The 14,592-nt window shown below is 41.3% G+C and overlaps 1 protein-coding gene across 1 annotated transcript; it reads right to left on the bottom strand.

Moving 5' to 3' along the window:
• Positions 1–1,420: 1,420 nt before the first annotated feature.
• On the bottom strand, positions 1,421–5,155 carry yipf4 (Yip1 domain family, member 4). Its single transcript, XM_046070935.1, has 3 exons — positions 4,890–5,155; positions 2,458–2,611; positions 1,421–1,788 (listed from the first exon to the last, which is right to left on the bottom strand). Exons 1-3 carry the CDS (start codon positions 4,945–4,947, stop codon positions 1,599–1,601), a joined length of 402 nt encoding a protein of 133 aa, XP_045926891.1. The 5' UTR covers positions 4,948–5,155; the 3' UTR covers positions 1,421–1,598.
• Positions 5,156–14,592: the final 9,437 nt, after the last annotated feature.

The raw sequence follows: 14,592 nt of genomic DNA, 5'->3' as shown, positions 1-14,592 counted from the left end.
GTCAGGATGATTTCTGTTGCTCCTCTGTAAAAGCTGACAAGAACTTGGCGTGGGAATTTAGCCTTCTCAAGCTTCCTCCAGAAATACAGTCGAGTCTGAGCTTTCTTCACCAGCGTGGAGATGTGAGACGACCACGTCAGGTTCTCTGTGATGCTGATTCCCAGGAACCTGAAACTGTTCACCTGCTCCACCTCAGCTCCACTGATGGAGACAGGAGTGTGTCTTCATCTCTTTTTTCCTGAAATCAACGATCAGCTCCTTAGTTTTGCTGACGTTGAGCAGTAGCTTGTTCTCTGAGCACCAGTCAAGTTGAGGGTTTCTGTCGTGGGCGTACAGCGTGAACAGGAGGGGGCTGAGCACACGGCCCCGGGGGGCTCCGGTGTTGAGCACTAGAGTGGAGGAGGTGAGTCCACCAATCCGAACTGTCTGGGGTCTGTTTGTGAGGAGGTCCAGTATCCAGCTGCAGAGTGTTGTGTTTAAACCCAGAGTGCAGAGTTTGCTGATCAGCTTCATGGGGAGATTGTGTTGAACGCTGAGCTGAAATCCACAAACAGCATTCTGACGTAGGTGTTGTACTTCATCAGAAAGGGGGTGAGAGCCACAGGGCGGCAGTCGTTCAGACCGGACACTGCAGACTTTTTAGGTCCAGGATTGATGGTGGCTGTCTTGAAGCTGGTGGGAACCCTCTCCTGAGACAGTGAGATGTTGAAAATGTCAGTAATAACATCAACTAGCTGATTGGCTCTGGTTTTTAGTACACGGCCCTGGATGTCATCAGGCCCAGCTGATTTACTCATATTCACTCTCAGCAGGACTCTCCTCACATCTGCTGTGGATACTGACAGGGGCCGGTCCTCTGGAGGTGGAGTAGACTTTACAGCTGACTCCTTGTTGAGGAGATAAACACAGTGGATATTTTACAGAACGGACCAGGTAAAGCAAAAGTGAACTGTGAACACACCAGTGCAGATGTCACATGTTACGACGTTGTTTTCGATTGTTTCGATAGGCTACGTCATTTACAAGCCTCCTCCACATGTGGCACACCTGCTGCTGAAAAAACAGTGTTTGCAGTAAGAAACCAGAGGTGTAGGTGAGAGTGAGTGTGGGGAAAAGACAACTGAAGTGAAAAGCAAGGTGAGCAGATTCAAGTAGTGAGGAAATACTAAAACACTAAAATAAGGTGTATAATAAAGTAGAATTAAAATAAGAATGAACTACTAGAAATAAAAAAAATATACCCCGCTAACCCAGCCCATTTCTCAGCATGTGAGAGGAATCAACCCACTGTCAAACAGGTCAAACAAGTCAGCCAAACAACTGACTTGTTCCAGTCCATGCCCTGCCCTGGATTCAGCGTGAAACAACAACAATAAGCACACATTCACAATAGCCTACCAAACAGCACACTGAAATATAGTTGGTTTCTGTGCACTTTTTTAATGATCTATTTCCAAATCGTACCAGCTCGTAAAATACAGTTTAAATGTAAGGAAGAACCCAGTACCAAAGCTTCACAGGATTCACAAAAGTTCGGCTCATGGGGAGCCCCAGGGAAACACAGTTGACTTCATGAATGCAGATGATACAGTGAGTGTTCACTGTGTCGTGCTCACCCTGAACTGTCCATAGATCGAGATCATGGAGAAGAGCAGCACCACGGCTAGAGGACCCCAGAAGTCCGGGTTGTCTCTGACCACCTGCCGGTTATAACCCAGCGAAGGCATTGGCATCAGCACACATCGAATCTTGTAATAGATGTCCTTCAGGTCAATGTCCAGCTCCTCCCTGCTCACACAGATGAGAAAACATTATAAATATGTAAATGCTCTGTATTTGTAGACTTTCTAGTCTTTTTGACCACTCAAAGCGCTTTTACACTACATCTGCATTCACTATTCACACACATTCATACAACAGGGGTTCAGTATCTTGCCCAAGGAAACTTCGTCATGCAGCCTGGAGGAGCCGGGGATTGAACCGCCTCTCCATCAACAGGCAACCCGCTCTACCTCCTGAGCTACAGCCGCCCCAATACCCCCCTATCTTTTAATACACCTATTAAACAGAAGTTCCCATTATATTGCAATACTGTGGCCATGATGTGTGACTGGAGCTGGTGGTGCTCACAACACTGTGTCTGCTCCTGATTAAAGCTACTCAGCTGGCAGGCATGTCCTCAGTATACCAGCGTGCTCTCTGACTGTAACTTAGAGATGCATGATCAATCTGAGTGTGCAAGTTTTGAATGCACTAAGGCTGTTCCTGTTCGGGTTCCTGTTTATAGACATTTTGTAGTAGTAAAAGTATTGTCTGAGCTGTCATAAGTGGACACAGCCAGATCCACCAAACACCACCAACTGGCTGGGAACAGGTGGCGTCAGACAAAAGTTGTGCTTTTGTTGAAAAAAAGATAAAGACCAGATAAAATAAAGGCCTGTGTTAAAAAAGACTCACAGAAGAGGTTTGCTCTCTTCACTGTCGTCCTCTTCTACCTCCAGCAGCCAGCCATAGCCTCGCTGCCTCAGGAAGGTAGTAGCATATGGGTCTTTACCGCTGTCACTGCCCATGTTCAGTTTAATGTCCGGGGCACTGATGGTCCCGCTGAGCTCTGTGGAGAACAGGTTTGTTTGCAGAGTTAAGTGTTTGATCATCAAGTACATACACTGACAGGATGTATGACAAAATCCCACAAACACAATATAAATGTTTAACAGTTGTAAGGGAACTCATTTCTCTGTTTGTGGTTCAAAGACACCAAATTTAAAGGAGCATTACACTAATTTACACAAATTCTACCCTTGTTTATACCCTAAACATCATTGAAACTTTGAGTAGAAAAACATCTATCTAAACTAGAGTTTAAACGATTAGTCAATAAACAGAAAATTATATTATATATCATCAACTGTTGCTGAAAATACCACGCCCCAATACGCCCAAACGCAGTGTGGAGTCAGCTGTGGTCATGGTACTGTAAATTAACTTGTGATACAACAGCTGTATCTACCGTCGCTCATGTCTCAATCACTCACTCACTTAGCAAACACACTCAGAAGTTGTGGCCGGAGTGTAGCCTAAACATCCACACTGTTTCACTTACAGGCTGGATGACAAATTGTTCTCACATCACCTCAACGTCAGATAAATAACGATACATGATACAAATGTTGACTGGCAAGACAATTGTGTTAATGATGGCAAAGATAGCGGAATATAAACATGATCGATGGTACGAAGCTGTATCACAGGTTAATCTGGGCGCTCTGCCACAGCTAAAAGCGGTCTCCACTTTGCAGTCCATCTGAACGTCAAACACCTCAGCCTGTTTCTCTTATGCAAGTAAGAACAGATTAAAACCGACAGTGGCACAAATCAGACAGACAACATGAACATTTTGGTAGTTTATTGACGTTTTGCAGGGTTTTGAACAGCGACACAGTCACCTCCATTATCACGCTCAAAGTCCTCGCTTTAAACTAATCTGCAGGTGGGAGAGGTCCCTGTGAATCATCGTGCAGCTATGATGTAGCCTACAAAACTACATTCATGCATATATCTACCATGACCATACATTACGCAGATAAACAAAGTTATCGGAACGTATTTCCTGGTTAGCAGAAAATGGATCCTGAAGCCACTCCTGCGACAAAACTGGGACTATCACCAGTTAATCTATCCACCACTTAAACTGTCACACCGGCAGAGCCAACTGCAGTCAGCTGATGTGGTTGGCAAACTATGCAACACTCATGACATGGAAGGATCCGACTCTCCGTTTCTCTTTATTAATAGTCATATATCGGCTGTTATAAACGCTGATGCAGATGTATCTGCAAGTAGCTTATATCGGCCGATAATATCTGCAAAATGATAAATCGTTCGGGCTCTAGTTTGGACCGTCAGTTGAAGAAAAATAAACAAAAAAAGCAATTGAAAAGACCCTGTCTTGGACTGGGCAATTTTCAGTATTTTCTGATCTTTTATAGGCTAAACGAGTAATTAACTAATCAGGAAATAATCGGCTTAATTGATAAACTGATTTAAAATAAATGAGAAATTAAACATTGGCTGCAGCTCTACCCTAAATACACCCCACCACCTTTTACCTCACTTCCTCATATAACAGACTGCTCACCTGTTTTACCTGTTTTTAATATTCAAGGACAATTCTGCTTATTGTACAGCTTCAGGTAAAATCTACTTGACTAGTGTACATTATTCCATCATATTACTGTACAGCGTGTGTTTACTACTCATCTATCTATCTAAGTGTATATAACACAACATATGTTCATCTATCTATCTAAGTCTATCTAAGTGTATATAATCCAACATATGTAAACTTTCATTTAAACACCTAACTTAATCACGTTGTTATGACATCTGTTTATAAGCTTATAAAAGGTTTAGTGTCATGTATAAATAATCAAGTCAGTTAACGTTATAGGAATCGGTTCCAGAGAATCATTCCCAGTCTCCGGAGTCGGAGTGAAAGTTACATTTTGGTCATGATAGCTAACTTCAGCGTCCTTACAGAGCACTATCACTGCAAGAGAAACTCTAAGGTTTTATTTTAGTGGCCTCGAAACAATAAGCAGGATCAAATAAAGCCGTCTGTTAGCTACGTTCGTTAACGACATGTCTCTGCACTGAAATTAGTTGGCAAAACTAAACATTAGCTTTCACATTTAATTACATGTAACAGTAAGTACAGAAGCTATTTCGAATAGCACAGTGTCGGCCACATGTAAAGAGTATTTTTATATAGAGTGCATTTGTACCAGAATGATAAAATAAAATACAGCACGTAAACAGGTAGCGTTATGTGGTTAGCTCTGACACGGCCTGCTAGCTGTGCAGCCCTGCTGGCGTTAGCCTAACGTTACCTTCAGCCTCTGTCGAAGACACGAACGTGAAGTCTCCGTTGGTTGGAGTGAACTGCATGGTTGCTTTTCTATTACTTCCACGCGCCTCAGCTACAAACAAATAACATTTACTAAGCAGTCAGTGAAATATGTCGGGAAGCGTCAACAACGCTGTCATTGACCACAGCTCATCAGTGAAGTTTAACTATCGCATTTTGTTGTTCTGTGTCGATCTTCTTCGGTGGAAAGCAGGAAGCTGGGAAATGTGACACGTCTTGTGATGCATTCAAGTCACGTCATGAAACTGGGACATGGCACAGCTTACTAGAAAATACATCTCCACAGAGAGATGTACTTGTTTATTATCCAATTAATGTGAACATGAAACCTACAGATTTTTGTCTTATTAGTAATTTTTCATAACATGACAACTTTGTCTGAATTTTGGGAGGTGATTGTTCTTTTATCTTAATTGTTAAATGAACGACGTTAGGAAGCGATCACTCCTAGGGCAGGGGTCATCATACATCCTACTTTTATTCAAGGGCCAGAATTTCTCTAAGCAGACACCATGATGGTTTAATGGTTTTTACACAAAATGAACTTTTCTAACCCTATATCACTGTGAACAGACCCTTAAAAATATGGTAAATCCATAATGATAAGTAGCCTACTTAATGAGTTTGAATGAATTTTTATTTTTATTTTTTATTACTATTGCAAGACAAAATAAACAACATTGACATGGTGATACAAAGGGAACAAGACATGAGAAAGGAAAAAATATAAAAAAAAAATAAATAAAAAAAAGAGCATCAATACAACAGACCAACTTCTCATTTAGAATATAAAATAAGAAGAAATAGTCAAGTCCTTCTTGCAAAAGATATCTAGATCTCAATAAGATTTCCTGATTAAATAAAGGTTATCTTGAAATTGTTAAGTGTAAGCAACTGTTTAATTGGAAGTTAATGGGGAGCAGAAAGAATTACATTGAGGACTATTTATATCAGAGCAATTAAATCCATTTTGGGTATGCAGCAAATCCTTTCTAAAAAAAACAACAAGAAGAGATTGAACCATGTGTTTTCAACAGTAACATGTTTGTCTTTGATAATAGCTTTGGGGACGAGAGTTTAAGAAAGTCTGTCCAAGAAAGTCCATTTTCTTATACTTAAATCTCACCTGAATTATGGATTCAAACTGTTGATATTGAAGAAATGTATTATTGCTAATTCCATTTTGTGCCATGTCTTATCCATTTATTGTACCACAATGGGGAATTTAGCATTTTCTTATTTTGCAGGATGTCAGGATTGTTCCAGATCGGATTAAGTCTGCATGGGATGGGTGAAGACCCAGATATTTTGAGAAATTCCCACCAGGCTTCCAGGGAAGTGCTTGTGTTAATGCTTTTAAAACAAGTATGATGTTTGATACTGGAGCTGATGAATGACATATTGGAAATAGTCATTTCCTTACAGAAGGTTTGTTCTATGTACATCCATGAGTGGTCCGAAGAGCTTTGATTGATCTATTTTGAGATATGTTGAAATCTGTTGGACAGGAAGTAATGAAAAAAAGATTGGCAGCTCGAAAACCACCACAATTTTTTCCTTTTTGCAAAATTTTAAAACTGATTCCTGAGGGTTTATTTTTCCATAAAAAATTTTGAGATGTTTGAGTCCAGTGACTTAAACCAGTCAGCAGAAGGTTGGGTGGGTAACACTGAAAACACAGTGACCTCCTCTAGCCTTTTTGCCAGGGCTTTGCAGATGATTTTAAGATCTGCGTTAATAAGTGATATTGGGCGATAACTGGATGGGAGTGTGGGATCGTTGTCTGGTTTAAGGAGCAGGCTGATATAAGCAGAATTCATCGTTGGAGGCAATATGCCACTACCCCTAATTTGCATTACCATCCTATAAACTGTGGGTGCAGATGTTTCCCAGAACTCCTTGTAGAATTCAGCAGGAAAACCATCTGGCCCATGGGCTTTATCTTTTGGCAAATTTAAGAGGGCTTCATGGAGTTCAGCCATTGAAACAGGTGAATCCAGAGCCCTGATCTGTTCATCATCTAACCTTGGCAAATCTATATTGTTCAGAAATGCATCGATGTTAGAGTTGCATGGACCAATAAGCGATGTACGTAAGTTTTTTAAAAAATCTCTTAAGGTATTATTTATTTCTTCTGGGTTATGAGTCATATTCCTAGCTGAATCCTTGATGGTGGAAATGGTTATTTCTTTATTCAGTTGTAATTTGTTGACTAGGAATCTGATAGATTTATTGCCATGTTCAAAGTACTCCAAGTGTAGTATTTGCATCTGGAAGTGAATCTTTTAATCAATAATAATAATAATAGTCATAATTGAGCTGATGACCAAAACATAATCAAGGCGAGAATATAAGTGGTGGACTGGTGAAAAGAATTTTCAAAGAATATTTGTATAGCACATTTCATACAAAAAAGCAGCTCAAAGTGCTTTACATTCACAAGCACTTCACTAAGTAACACATAAATAAAGCATACAATACGGCAGCATCCATATATGCCACTACAATAGTCCAATCATAAAAAAGCAAAAGCATGCAACAACTTTTTGGCATCTTCCAAAGCAAGGTAGGGTCTAACTCTGGCAATGGTTCTTTTTTTAAAAAACATAAAAAAATGCAACCTCTGTAACAATGTTAAAATCTAACAATGAGTGTCCTTACCCAGGTTTCTGACAACACTGTACAGTCAGACATTTCAATATATTAGAAAAATGGTTTCTTTTTATGCGTTAATGCCAACTATAAGAATTTCTGTCTTGTCCTCATTCAGTATTAGGAAATTTTCACTCATCTAGCGGAAGGATATCATGTTTATCTGAGACATGGTCAGCAAGACTGACCAAATAATTTTGTCAGTGCCAGAGATACCAAACCAGTTCTCAAAGGCATGCTGTCAGACCAAGGAGTACAAGAATGGAAACATTTTTATATTTAGAGCTCACCTTGAGGTCATTGACAACCTTTACAAGTGCCATTTCTGTGCCATGTCCCTCTCTAAAACCAGACTGAAATTTATTGTGGATCTTATTCTCAAGATCACCCAACACAAGACACATTATAGCCTTGCTGTGAAAAGGAGAAGAACAAGATGCAGATTTTTTGGTCAGATTAGTTCAACTGAATTTTTATGTAACTGAGTAGGGTATTTTGTTCACATCTAAAAGCCCTTTCAGATAGGAAGCGGTTTGCTCAACATTATTGAACTGCATGTTGCTTGAAGCAGCAACAGACTGCCCAGGCGTTGTGCAAGTCTTTGAAAACAATGGGTTTCATAGAGCAGCGGTGTCGTTGTTGAGGTGTACACGAAATGCCCTTATAACATTACAAGACATTTAGTTTTTTTTCCTAATTAAAAATATTATATCAAACACTAACGTCACATAAAGTCTTGAGCAGATTGACTTTAAATCTGGTTAAATGAAAAACAAGAGCCACTAACACAAGTGTAAAGCACCTCATGCCTGGGTACCCTACACTCTTCCCATGGCTTCCAGACCTGGGGACCCCAGACGTGAGGTCTGCAGGTGGATCCTCTTGGACTATCCACCTGTCCCACATTACTCTATTAGTCACTAAGTATACTCCAACCCTCTAGCACAGCGATTCCCAAAGTGTGGTGCGCGCACCCCTGGGGGTGCGTGAGCTGCCTCTAGGGAGTGCTCGACAGGAAAAATATAATGGTTGTGTTGTAGTGTAATAACTACAACAATTATTTTTTGGTGGAATTTTTCATGAAATACAAACCTGTATAGAAAATTTTCCTTTGTAAATTTAATTTCTAATTAAAAATGTTATTATTAATAGTTAGTTCACAGGAAATGGCTACTCGCACACCTCTTTCCCTCTCCCTCTCCCTCGCTCTCCTCTCAATCTCTCTCTGTCCACCTGTGCTGTACTTACAAATCCTCATATGGATCCTCTTTTTGTTTTATCTGTTTATGAGCCTATAACAGGGTGCGATTTGTAAAAAAATGCGGGTATGTTTTGAAATGTATTTTTTTTGTCATGAAAATACCCCCCAACTCCCTCCACACCGTTCGGCATGCAGATGAACTGTGGATTGATTGCAAAGTTTAACCATCACAGTATGAGAAAAGGTTACTTTTTAAAGTAATAAATATATAACGTTACATCGTGATGCAGAGCTGCAGTGAAAAGAAGACAGATGCATGCTGTGTATGTATATATGTATGCAAACCTAGAGAGGGGGTTTGGAGGTGCAGCAACCCGGTCAAGATGTAGAAGGGGGTGCGTTGCCTAAAATGTTTGGGAGCCGCTGCTCTAACACTGTGGGAAACAGCTGCTACTTAGAATGGGGCCACACCCAAACTACAACATAAATATGATGAGAAAATTTCCATAGCCAGATTTATGTGATGATGTGGGAATCATGTTCTAAATTCATACAACATAACAATGATCACTGATATTTGGAATATGGAACCCACTATTGGCTAAACAGAAATTCTGGCTTGTCAAAGCAGGAAAAGCACAGGTGTAAATGATAACATTCACGATGGCTTTGTTTTAGTAAGTGGCCCAGTAAGCCTAAATGGAATGGAGCCATCATTAATGTCATTACCTGCGCTTCAAAAAGTCAAATGTCTGCCGTGAAAAGGATCTATTGTTGCACTTTCATTATTAAACACACCGGTGCTTGTGCTGATTCATTATTACAGCTCCTACTGTATGTGCAGCTGGGTATGATCTGTGTACATCTGACAGCAACCTGAAGTCCATCTCAGCAAACTTGCCCCCTAATCCAGCCAGACTGAGTTTCTTCTGCTTTAGAAACACTCCCTCCCTGATGTTGCGGATGAACTGAAGACAGGCAGATTGCAGTAATTGTATTTCTTTGAAGGCTCTATGGCTGATTAAAGGTGTTTTACTTTAAAGGGCCTGGGTCCAATGGTTTTGATCCTCCAAGCAATTTGGCTATGATAGCAACAGTCAATGCATCCCCTTTCATTGCAGCCAAGGGGATTCTTTCATGTATGAAATGTCAAGTCAAAGCAGCGACTATGTGCTGGTATCATATTTTGCTTAAGCTTGAGAGAGTGAATTTCATACATGTAACACAAACAATGATAGCTGCAACTCAAGGCCAAATTGTTTAGAGGATAAAAAACAATATTTGTGTGTTTTACACATAAGAGGAATTTGCTTTGGTGATAAGGTGCTACATGTAGACAGACATATAGTTGACATAAATAAATGTAGAAATATATAAATATGGAATCGACAATGCAAGTTATATAAGAATAATAAAAATAATAGAGAAAAATAATACAACTATTTGCAGAGAAAGAACAACGTCGCAGATATTTACATGTGCATTATTCCGGGTTTGTGTTGTGCAGACGTATTGCAACGGAAGAGAGTATTGTGTACATAAATATATAAATTGACAAAATATAAAAATATAGAACAACGATTAACAATTAACAACAAATATGTGCCATGTGCCAGGTTTGTGCATGATATGAAATGAAATAATATTTACATGTGCAGAGACATTTGTATTATTTGGGGGGAGCGTCAGTCGGGGGGCCCGGCCTTGTTGATGAGGCTAGCTGCAGACGGGAAGAAGCTGTTTTTGGTCCTGATGGACCGCAGCCTCCTGCCAGAGGGGAGAGTCTGAAACAGTTTGTGGCCGGAGTGGGAGGAGTCAGCTGCCATCTTTCCTGCTCGCCTCAGAGTCCTGGAGGCGTGCAGGTCCTGAAGTGATGGAAGATTGCAGCCAATCACCTTCTCTGCAGAGTGAATGATGTGCTGCAGCCTGCCCTTGTCCCTGGCAGTGGCAGCAGCGTACCAGATGGTGATGGAGGAGGTGAGGATGGACTCAATGATGGCGGTGTAGAAGTGCACCATCATTGTCTTTGGCAGGCTGAACTTCTTCAGCTGCCGCAGGAAGTTCATCCTCTGCTGGGCCTTCTTGGAGAGGGAGGTGATGCATCATTTGGGGATTAACTCTAAACGCAGAGCACAGCTCAGGCTGATGGTAATGTCGTTAGTTTCCAGGTAATACTTCATAAACCAACATAAAGTATTGAATGTGTATTGTAGATGAAAAATTAGGTCATTACCAAAGTTATTAAAATGACTCCTGTGATGAATATTAACATTTACGTAGGCTATATCAAACGGCCGTGTGATGGACTGGCGACCTGTCTAGGGTGTACCCTGCCTTTCGCCCGATGTCAGCTGGGATTGGCTCCAGTCCCCCCGCGACCCTGTACGCAGGATAAGCGGTTGACGATGGATGGATGGATGGATGGACCTATATCAAACTTTATGGAAATTCTTTAAATAGTTATGTAACTCAAAATCAAAAAGTCACCTTCATGATGGCGTGAAAAGTTCAACAAAGTCACTGAGTTGAGCTTAAGGCTTGCTTGGACATTAACAGTTGATGATAAAGTTAGTAGTGTACTTTAGCAGGGCAGTTCTTAGCATAATGTAACAATGACCATAATTGGTGTAAGGCAGGCAACTACAGCAAAGGGGAGGTGTGGGAAATGTTGGCTTCTCTCTATAAAATGCACCACTTGAACAGCTCTTAGGTCTGCTCAGCATCATTGGAATGAACTTTTTGGCTGGCATTCTGGTTAAAATAAACACCCATCAGAAAGTCACAGTGCTCTGGCCTTTACTCATCACATTCAACACCATAACAAAGCAGCTAGTCAGAGAAGAAACACAGTGATGCTGTCCCTGGCTCCAGACAGCTGTGCTAGACAAAGCTTTTAAAGGCAAACTAAGTCAGCTGTGCTTGCATTATTGTGACTTATTTTGACATGAACTTGTAGGAAAGCTTACTTAGGCTTGCTCATCGGCGTCGCCAGATAATCTTTCCCAGAATGTAACTCAACAACAGCAACAAAAATATTTTCTATATTAATATGCAATAATCTTCATGATGCAGCCTCTCTGGTAGGTCTTCAAAGAGCGGAGGCTACTCGCAATAATATTGCTACATTTTGTTTAAAGTTCACGTAACGTGACCCCCCCACCGTTACTCAGCCTGTCTGCGTTATATAAATATAAATGTTGTCGGTCAGTGTCTAGTCAGTGTCTTTGCTACACAAACGGTTAACAGTCGCCGCAAAGTAGTGAGAGAATATCATGACACACCTGTCCGCAACACAGACATCTTGTTCTCTGTGTCCTGCTCAGAGACACTTTGCTCTGTTTGACTGTCCCTCTGCTCCAGGATGCTTCATTCCCTCTAAAACGGCTGTGAGCTGCACTTTATCAGAGGTGCTGAAGTGAACATTTGTGTGAAATTGTGTGAAAGTATTTTCTGTTTCGGTTTTCTTCAGAGCAGTGCGCTCGTCTCATCGAGTAGGCTACAAGTCATATTGTTTATTTATTTTGGCCTAACTGTTTTTTAAAAATGGGCCAACGATCGGCCCATAAAGCATCAGGCCTATACTGACATTGGGCTGGCCCAATCACATCTCTTACAGCACCCATTCCCTCCCCTTCTGCTCGAGCTGTTTCTTGTGTTGTGGGCCAAAGAAAATAAATAATTACTGCATTACATTCTATTATATTTTTATATTCTTAATTGTCACCTGCCAACTAAATTTCGCCCTTCCCTTCATAAAATCTATGACATTTCCACCATAAATTGGTGCAGACTGATGATCTGACAGCCTTACTGCATTATCCATCGTCAACTGCTTATCCTGTGTACAGGGTCGCGGGGGGGCTGGAGCCAATCCCAGCTGACATCAGGCGAAAGGCGGGGTACACCCTGGATAGGTCGCTAGTCCATCGCAGGGCCACACATGGACAAACAACCACTCACGCTCACATCCACACCTAAGGACAATTTAGGGATAACCAATCAACCTAGCCTGCATGTTTTTGGATGGTGGGAGGAAGCCAGAGCACCCGGAGAGAACCCACGCAGACACGGGGAGAACATGCAAACTCCACACATATGGATTCGTACGACAAGCTGAAGCCATACGGCATTTGCATCAGTGGTTGTATTGATGGTTTTAGTCGCTACATTGTGTGGATGGAAGCCTACAAAACAAATAATGACCCAAAAATAATAGCAGACTATCATCACATCCAGCTTTGAGCTTTGAAGATGCCCAGAGCGATTGCGTGCTGACAGAGGCACAGAAAGTCTTTCTGTGCGGAAATCACACAGATAGTTTTGCAAGAGACTGGAGTTTCATCTATGGACGCCGATTTAAACATGCCAAAACCAAGTCAACATGCTTCTCCTCATTCAATAACCTAACCGTTAAATGCATAGGCCAACAGAATTCCCCTTAAGCTGATTTAGCTTCTTGCTGCAGCACCTTGGAGAACACTGCGGTGTACAATATGACAGTAGGGTAGGCTATATAACAGTTTTCAACCTATAAATATTTAAATGAATTGGCATTCATCCAACAATTGAAACATAAATACTGTATATCTCATATCTGCAACCTTGTATAATGAATGAAACCTCAGGTTATGTCTGTTTTTTATGAAGGATGAACTATGAAGTCGTGATAACTTGGAATTCGCACAACATAAGAATCAAGCCAAGCCATGGTGCCATAGGAGATCACCCTATTTTGATGTACACATTTCCAGAGATTTGTGGCAGTGAGGACAATCTCAAAACAGCTGACATGGAGGGGTTGGCCCTTTGTAAGGAGGAGTGCACCCTCAAAAGCCTATTCCCATGTGATGAAACCGTATTTGATCTCTGGCCTTCTGATGCAGGAAAAAAGATGGGATGATCCCAGACATGCATTTTCTGCTGCTGAACTATACACCTTATTGAGATGTGAAATAGGCATACTGCTAAATATCTGAGGGGTGGACAACTCTCTCTGCAGTAAGGAGGATCACTGGATCCTATGATACTATATAGGCCACACAGTGAAAGCATAATTTCCTCTCATTGGGCCTGATATGGACCTGCACTTAAGCACTTCACAGGTGACATGACAATCTCCCCCAACTTGAAAACTTGACCTGTACAGTATAGCCTTCATGCAGCATGTGTGATTGGCCCATGCAAGTAGTTTGAATGGCAAGATACTGAACCCCGAATTGTCCCTGGAGGCTGTTCCGCCAGTGAATGAATGTGTGTGAATGGTGAATGCAGATGTAGTGTAAAAGCGCTTTCAGTGGTCGAAGAGTAGAAAGGCACTATACAAATACAGAGCATTTACATTAATGCATGTTACTAACTCAACTTCTCCCCTTTCCAGTAGTCTTGTGCTTTCTCGTCCCTCTCCTCTCTCCTCCTATCACTTCCTGCAGGTGTTTCTGGTTCTGGAGCTGTGGAGTCTGGATCTGTGGTTGCGGGTCACCTGCTGCCCCCGTGTTCCTGCTCGACACACTCTGCTACAATTATTGTTACTAGTCCTATTGTTATTATTGTTATTATAATCATTAACATTACGATTGTTATCATTAACATTACTATAAATATCTGTACCATTTTTCATTTAGTCTATAGCAACATCACCTTTACTGTCTGTACCTCTGTGTGGATATTGTGTAGGCTGCCTCCCTCCCCTCCCCCCCCAACCGGTCGAGGCAGATGGCCGCCCACCCTGAGCCATGGTTCTGCTCGAGGTTTCTGCCTCTTAAAAGGAAGTTTTTCCTTGCCTCTGTCGTCTAGTGCTTGCTCTTGGTGGGAA

The sequence above is a fragment of the Micropterus dolomieu genome, linkage group LG15 (assembly GCF_021292245.1).
Source record: "Micropterus dolomieu isolate WLL.071019.BEF.003 ecotype Adirondacks linkage group LG15, ASM2129224v1, whole genome shotgun sequence".
In the NCBI taxonomy this organism is placed as follows: domain Eukaryota; kingdom Metazoa; phylum Chordata; class Actinopteri; order Centrarchiformes; family Centrarchidae; genus Micropterus; species Micropterus dolomieu.
Note: the sequence above shows the minus strand (reverse complement) of the source record. Positions and strands in the feature narration are given on the sequence as shown.

Excerpts from the sequence above, each read along its gene's own strand:
- yipf4 (XM_046070935.1), bottom strand. The coding sequence starts at position 4,947 with ATGCAGTTCACTCCAACCAACGGAGACTTCACGTTCGTGTCTTCGACA. Across the intron at positions 2,612-4,889 it reads GTCTTCGACAGAGGCTGAAG|AGCTCAGCGGGACCATCAGT; the intron begins GTAACGTTAGGC and ends TGTTCTCCACAG. Across the intron at positions 1,789-2,457 it reads GAAGAGAGCAAACCTCTTCT|GGAGGAGCTGGACATTGACC; the intron begins GTGAGTCTTTTT and ends CTGTGTGAGCAG.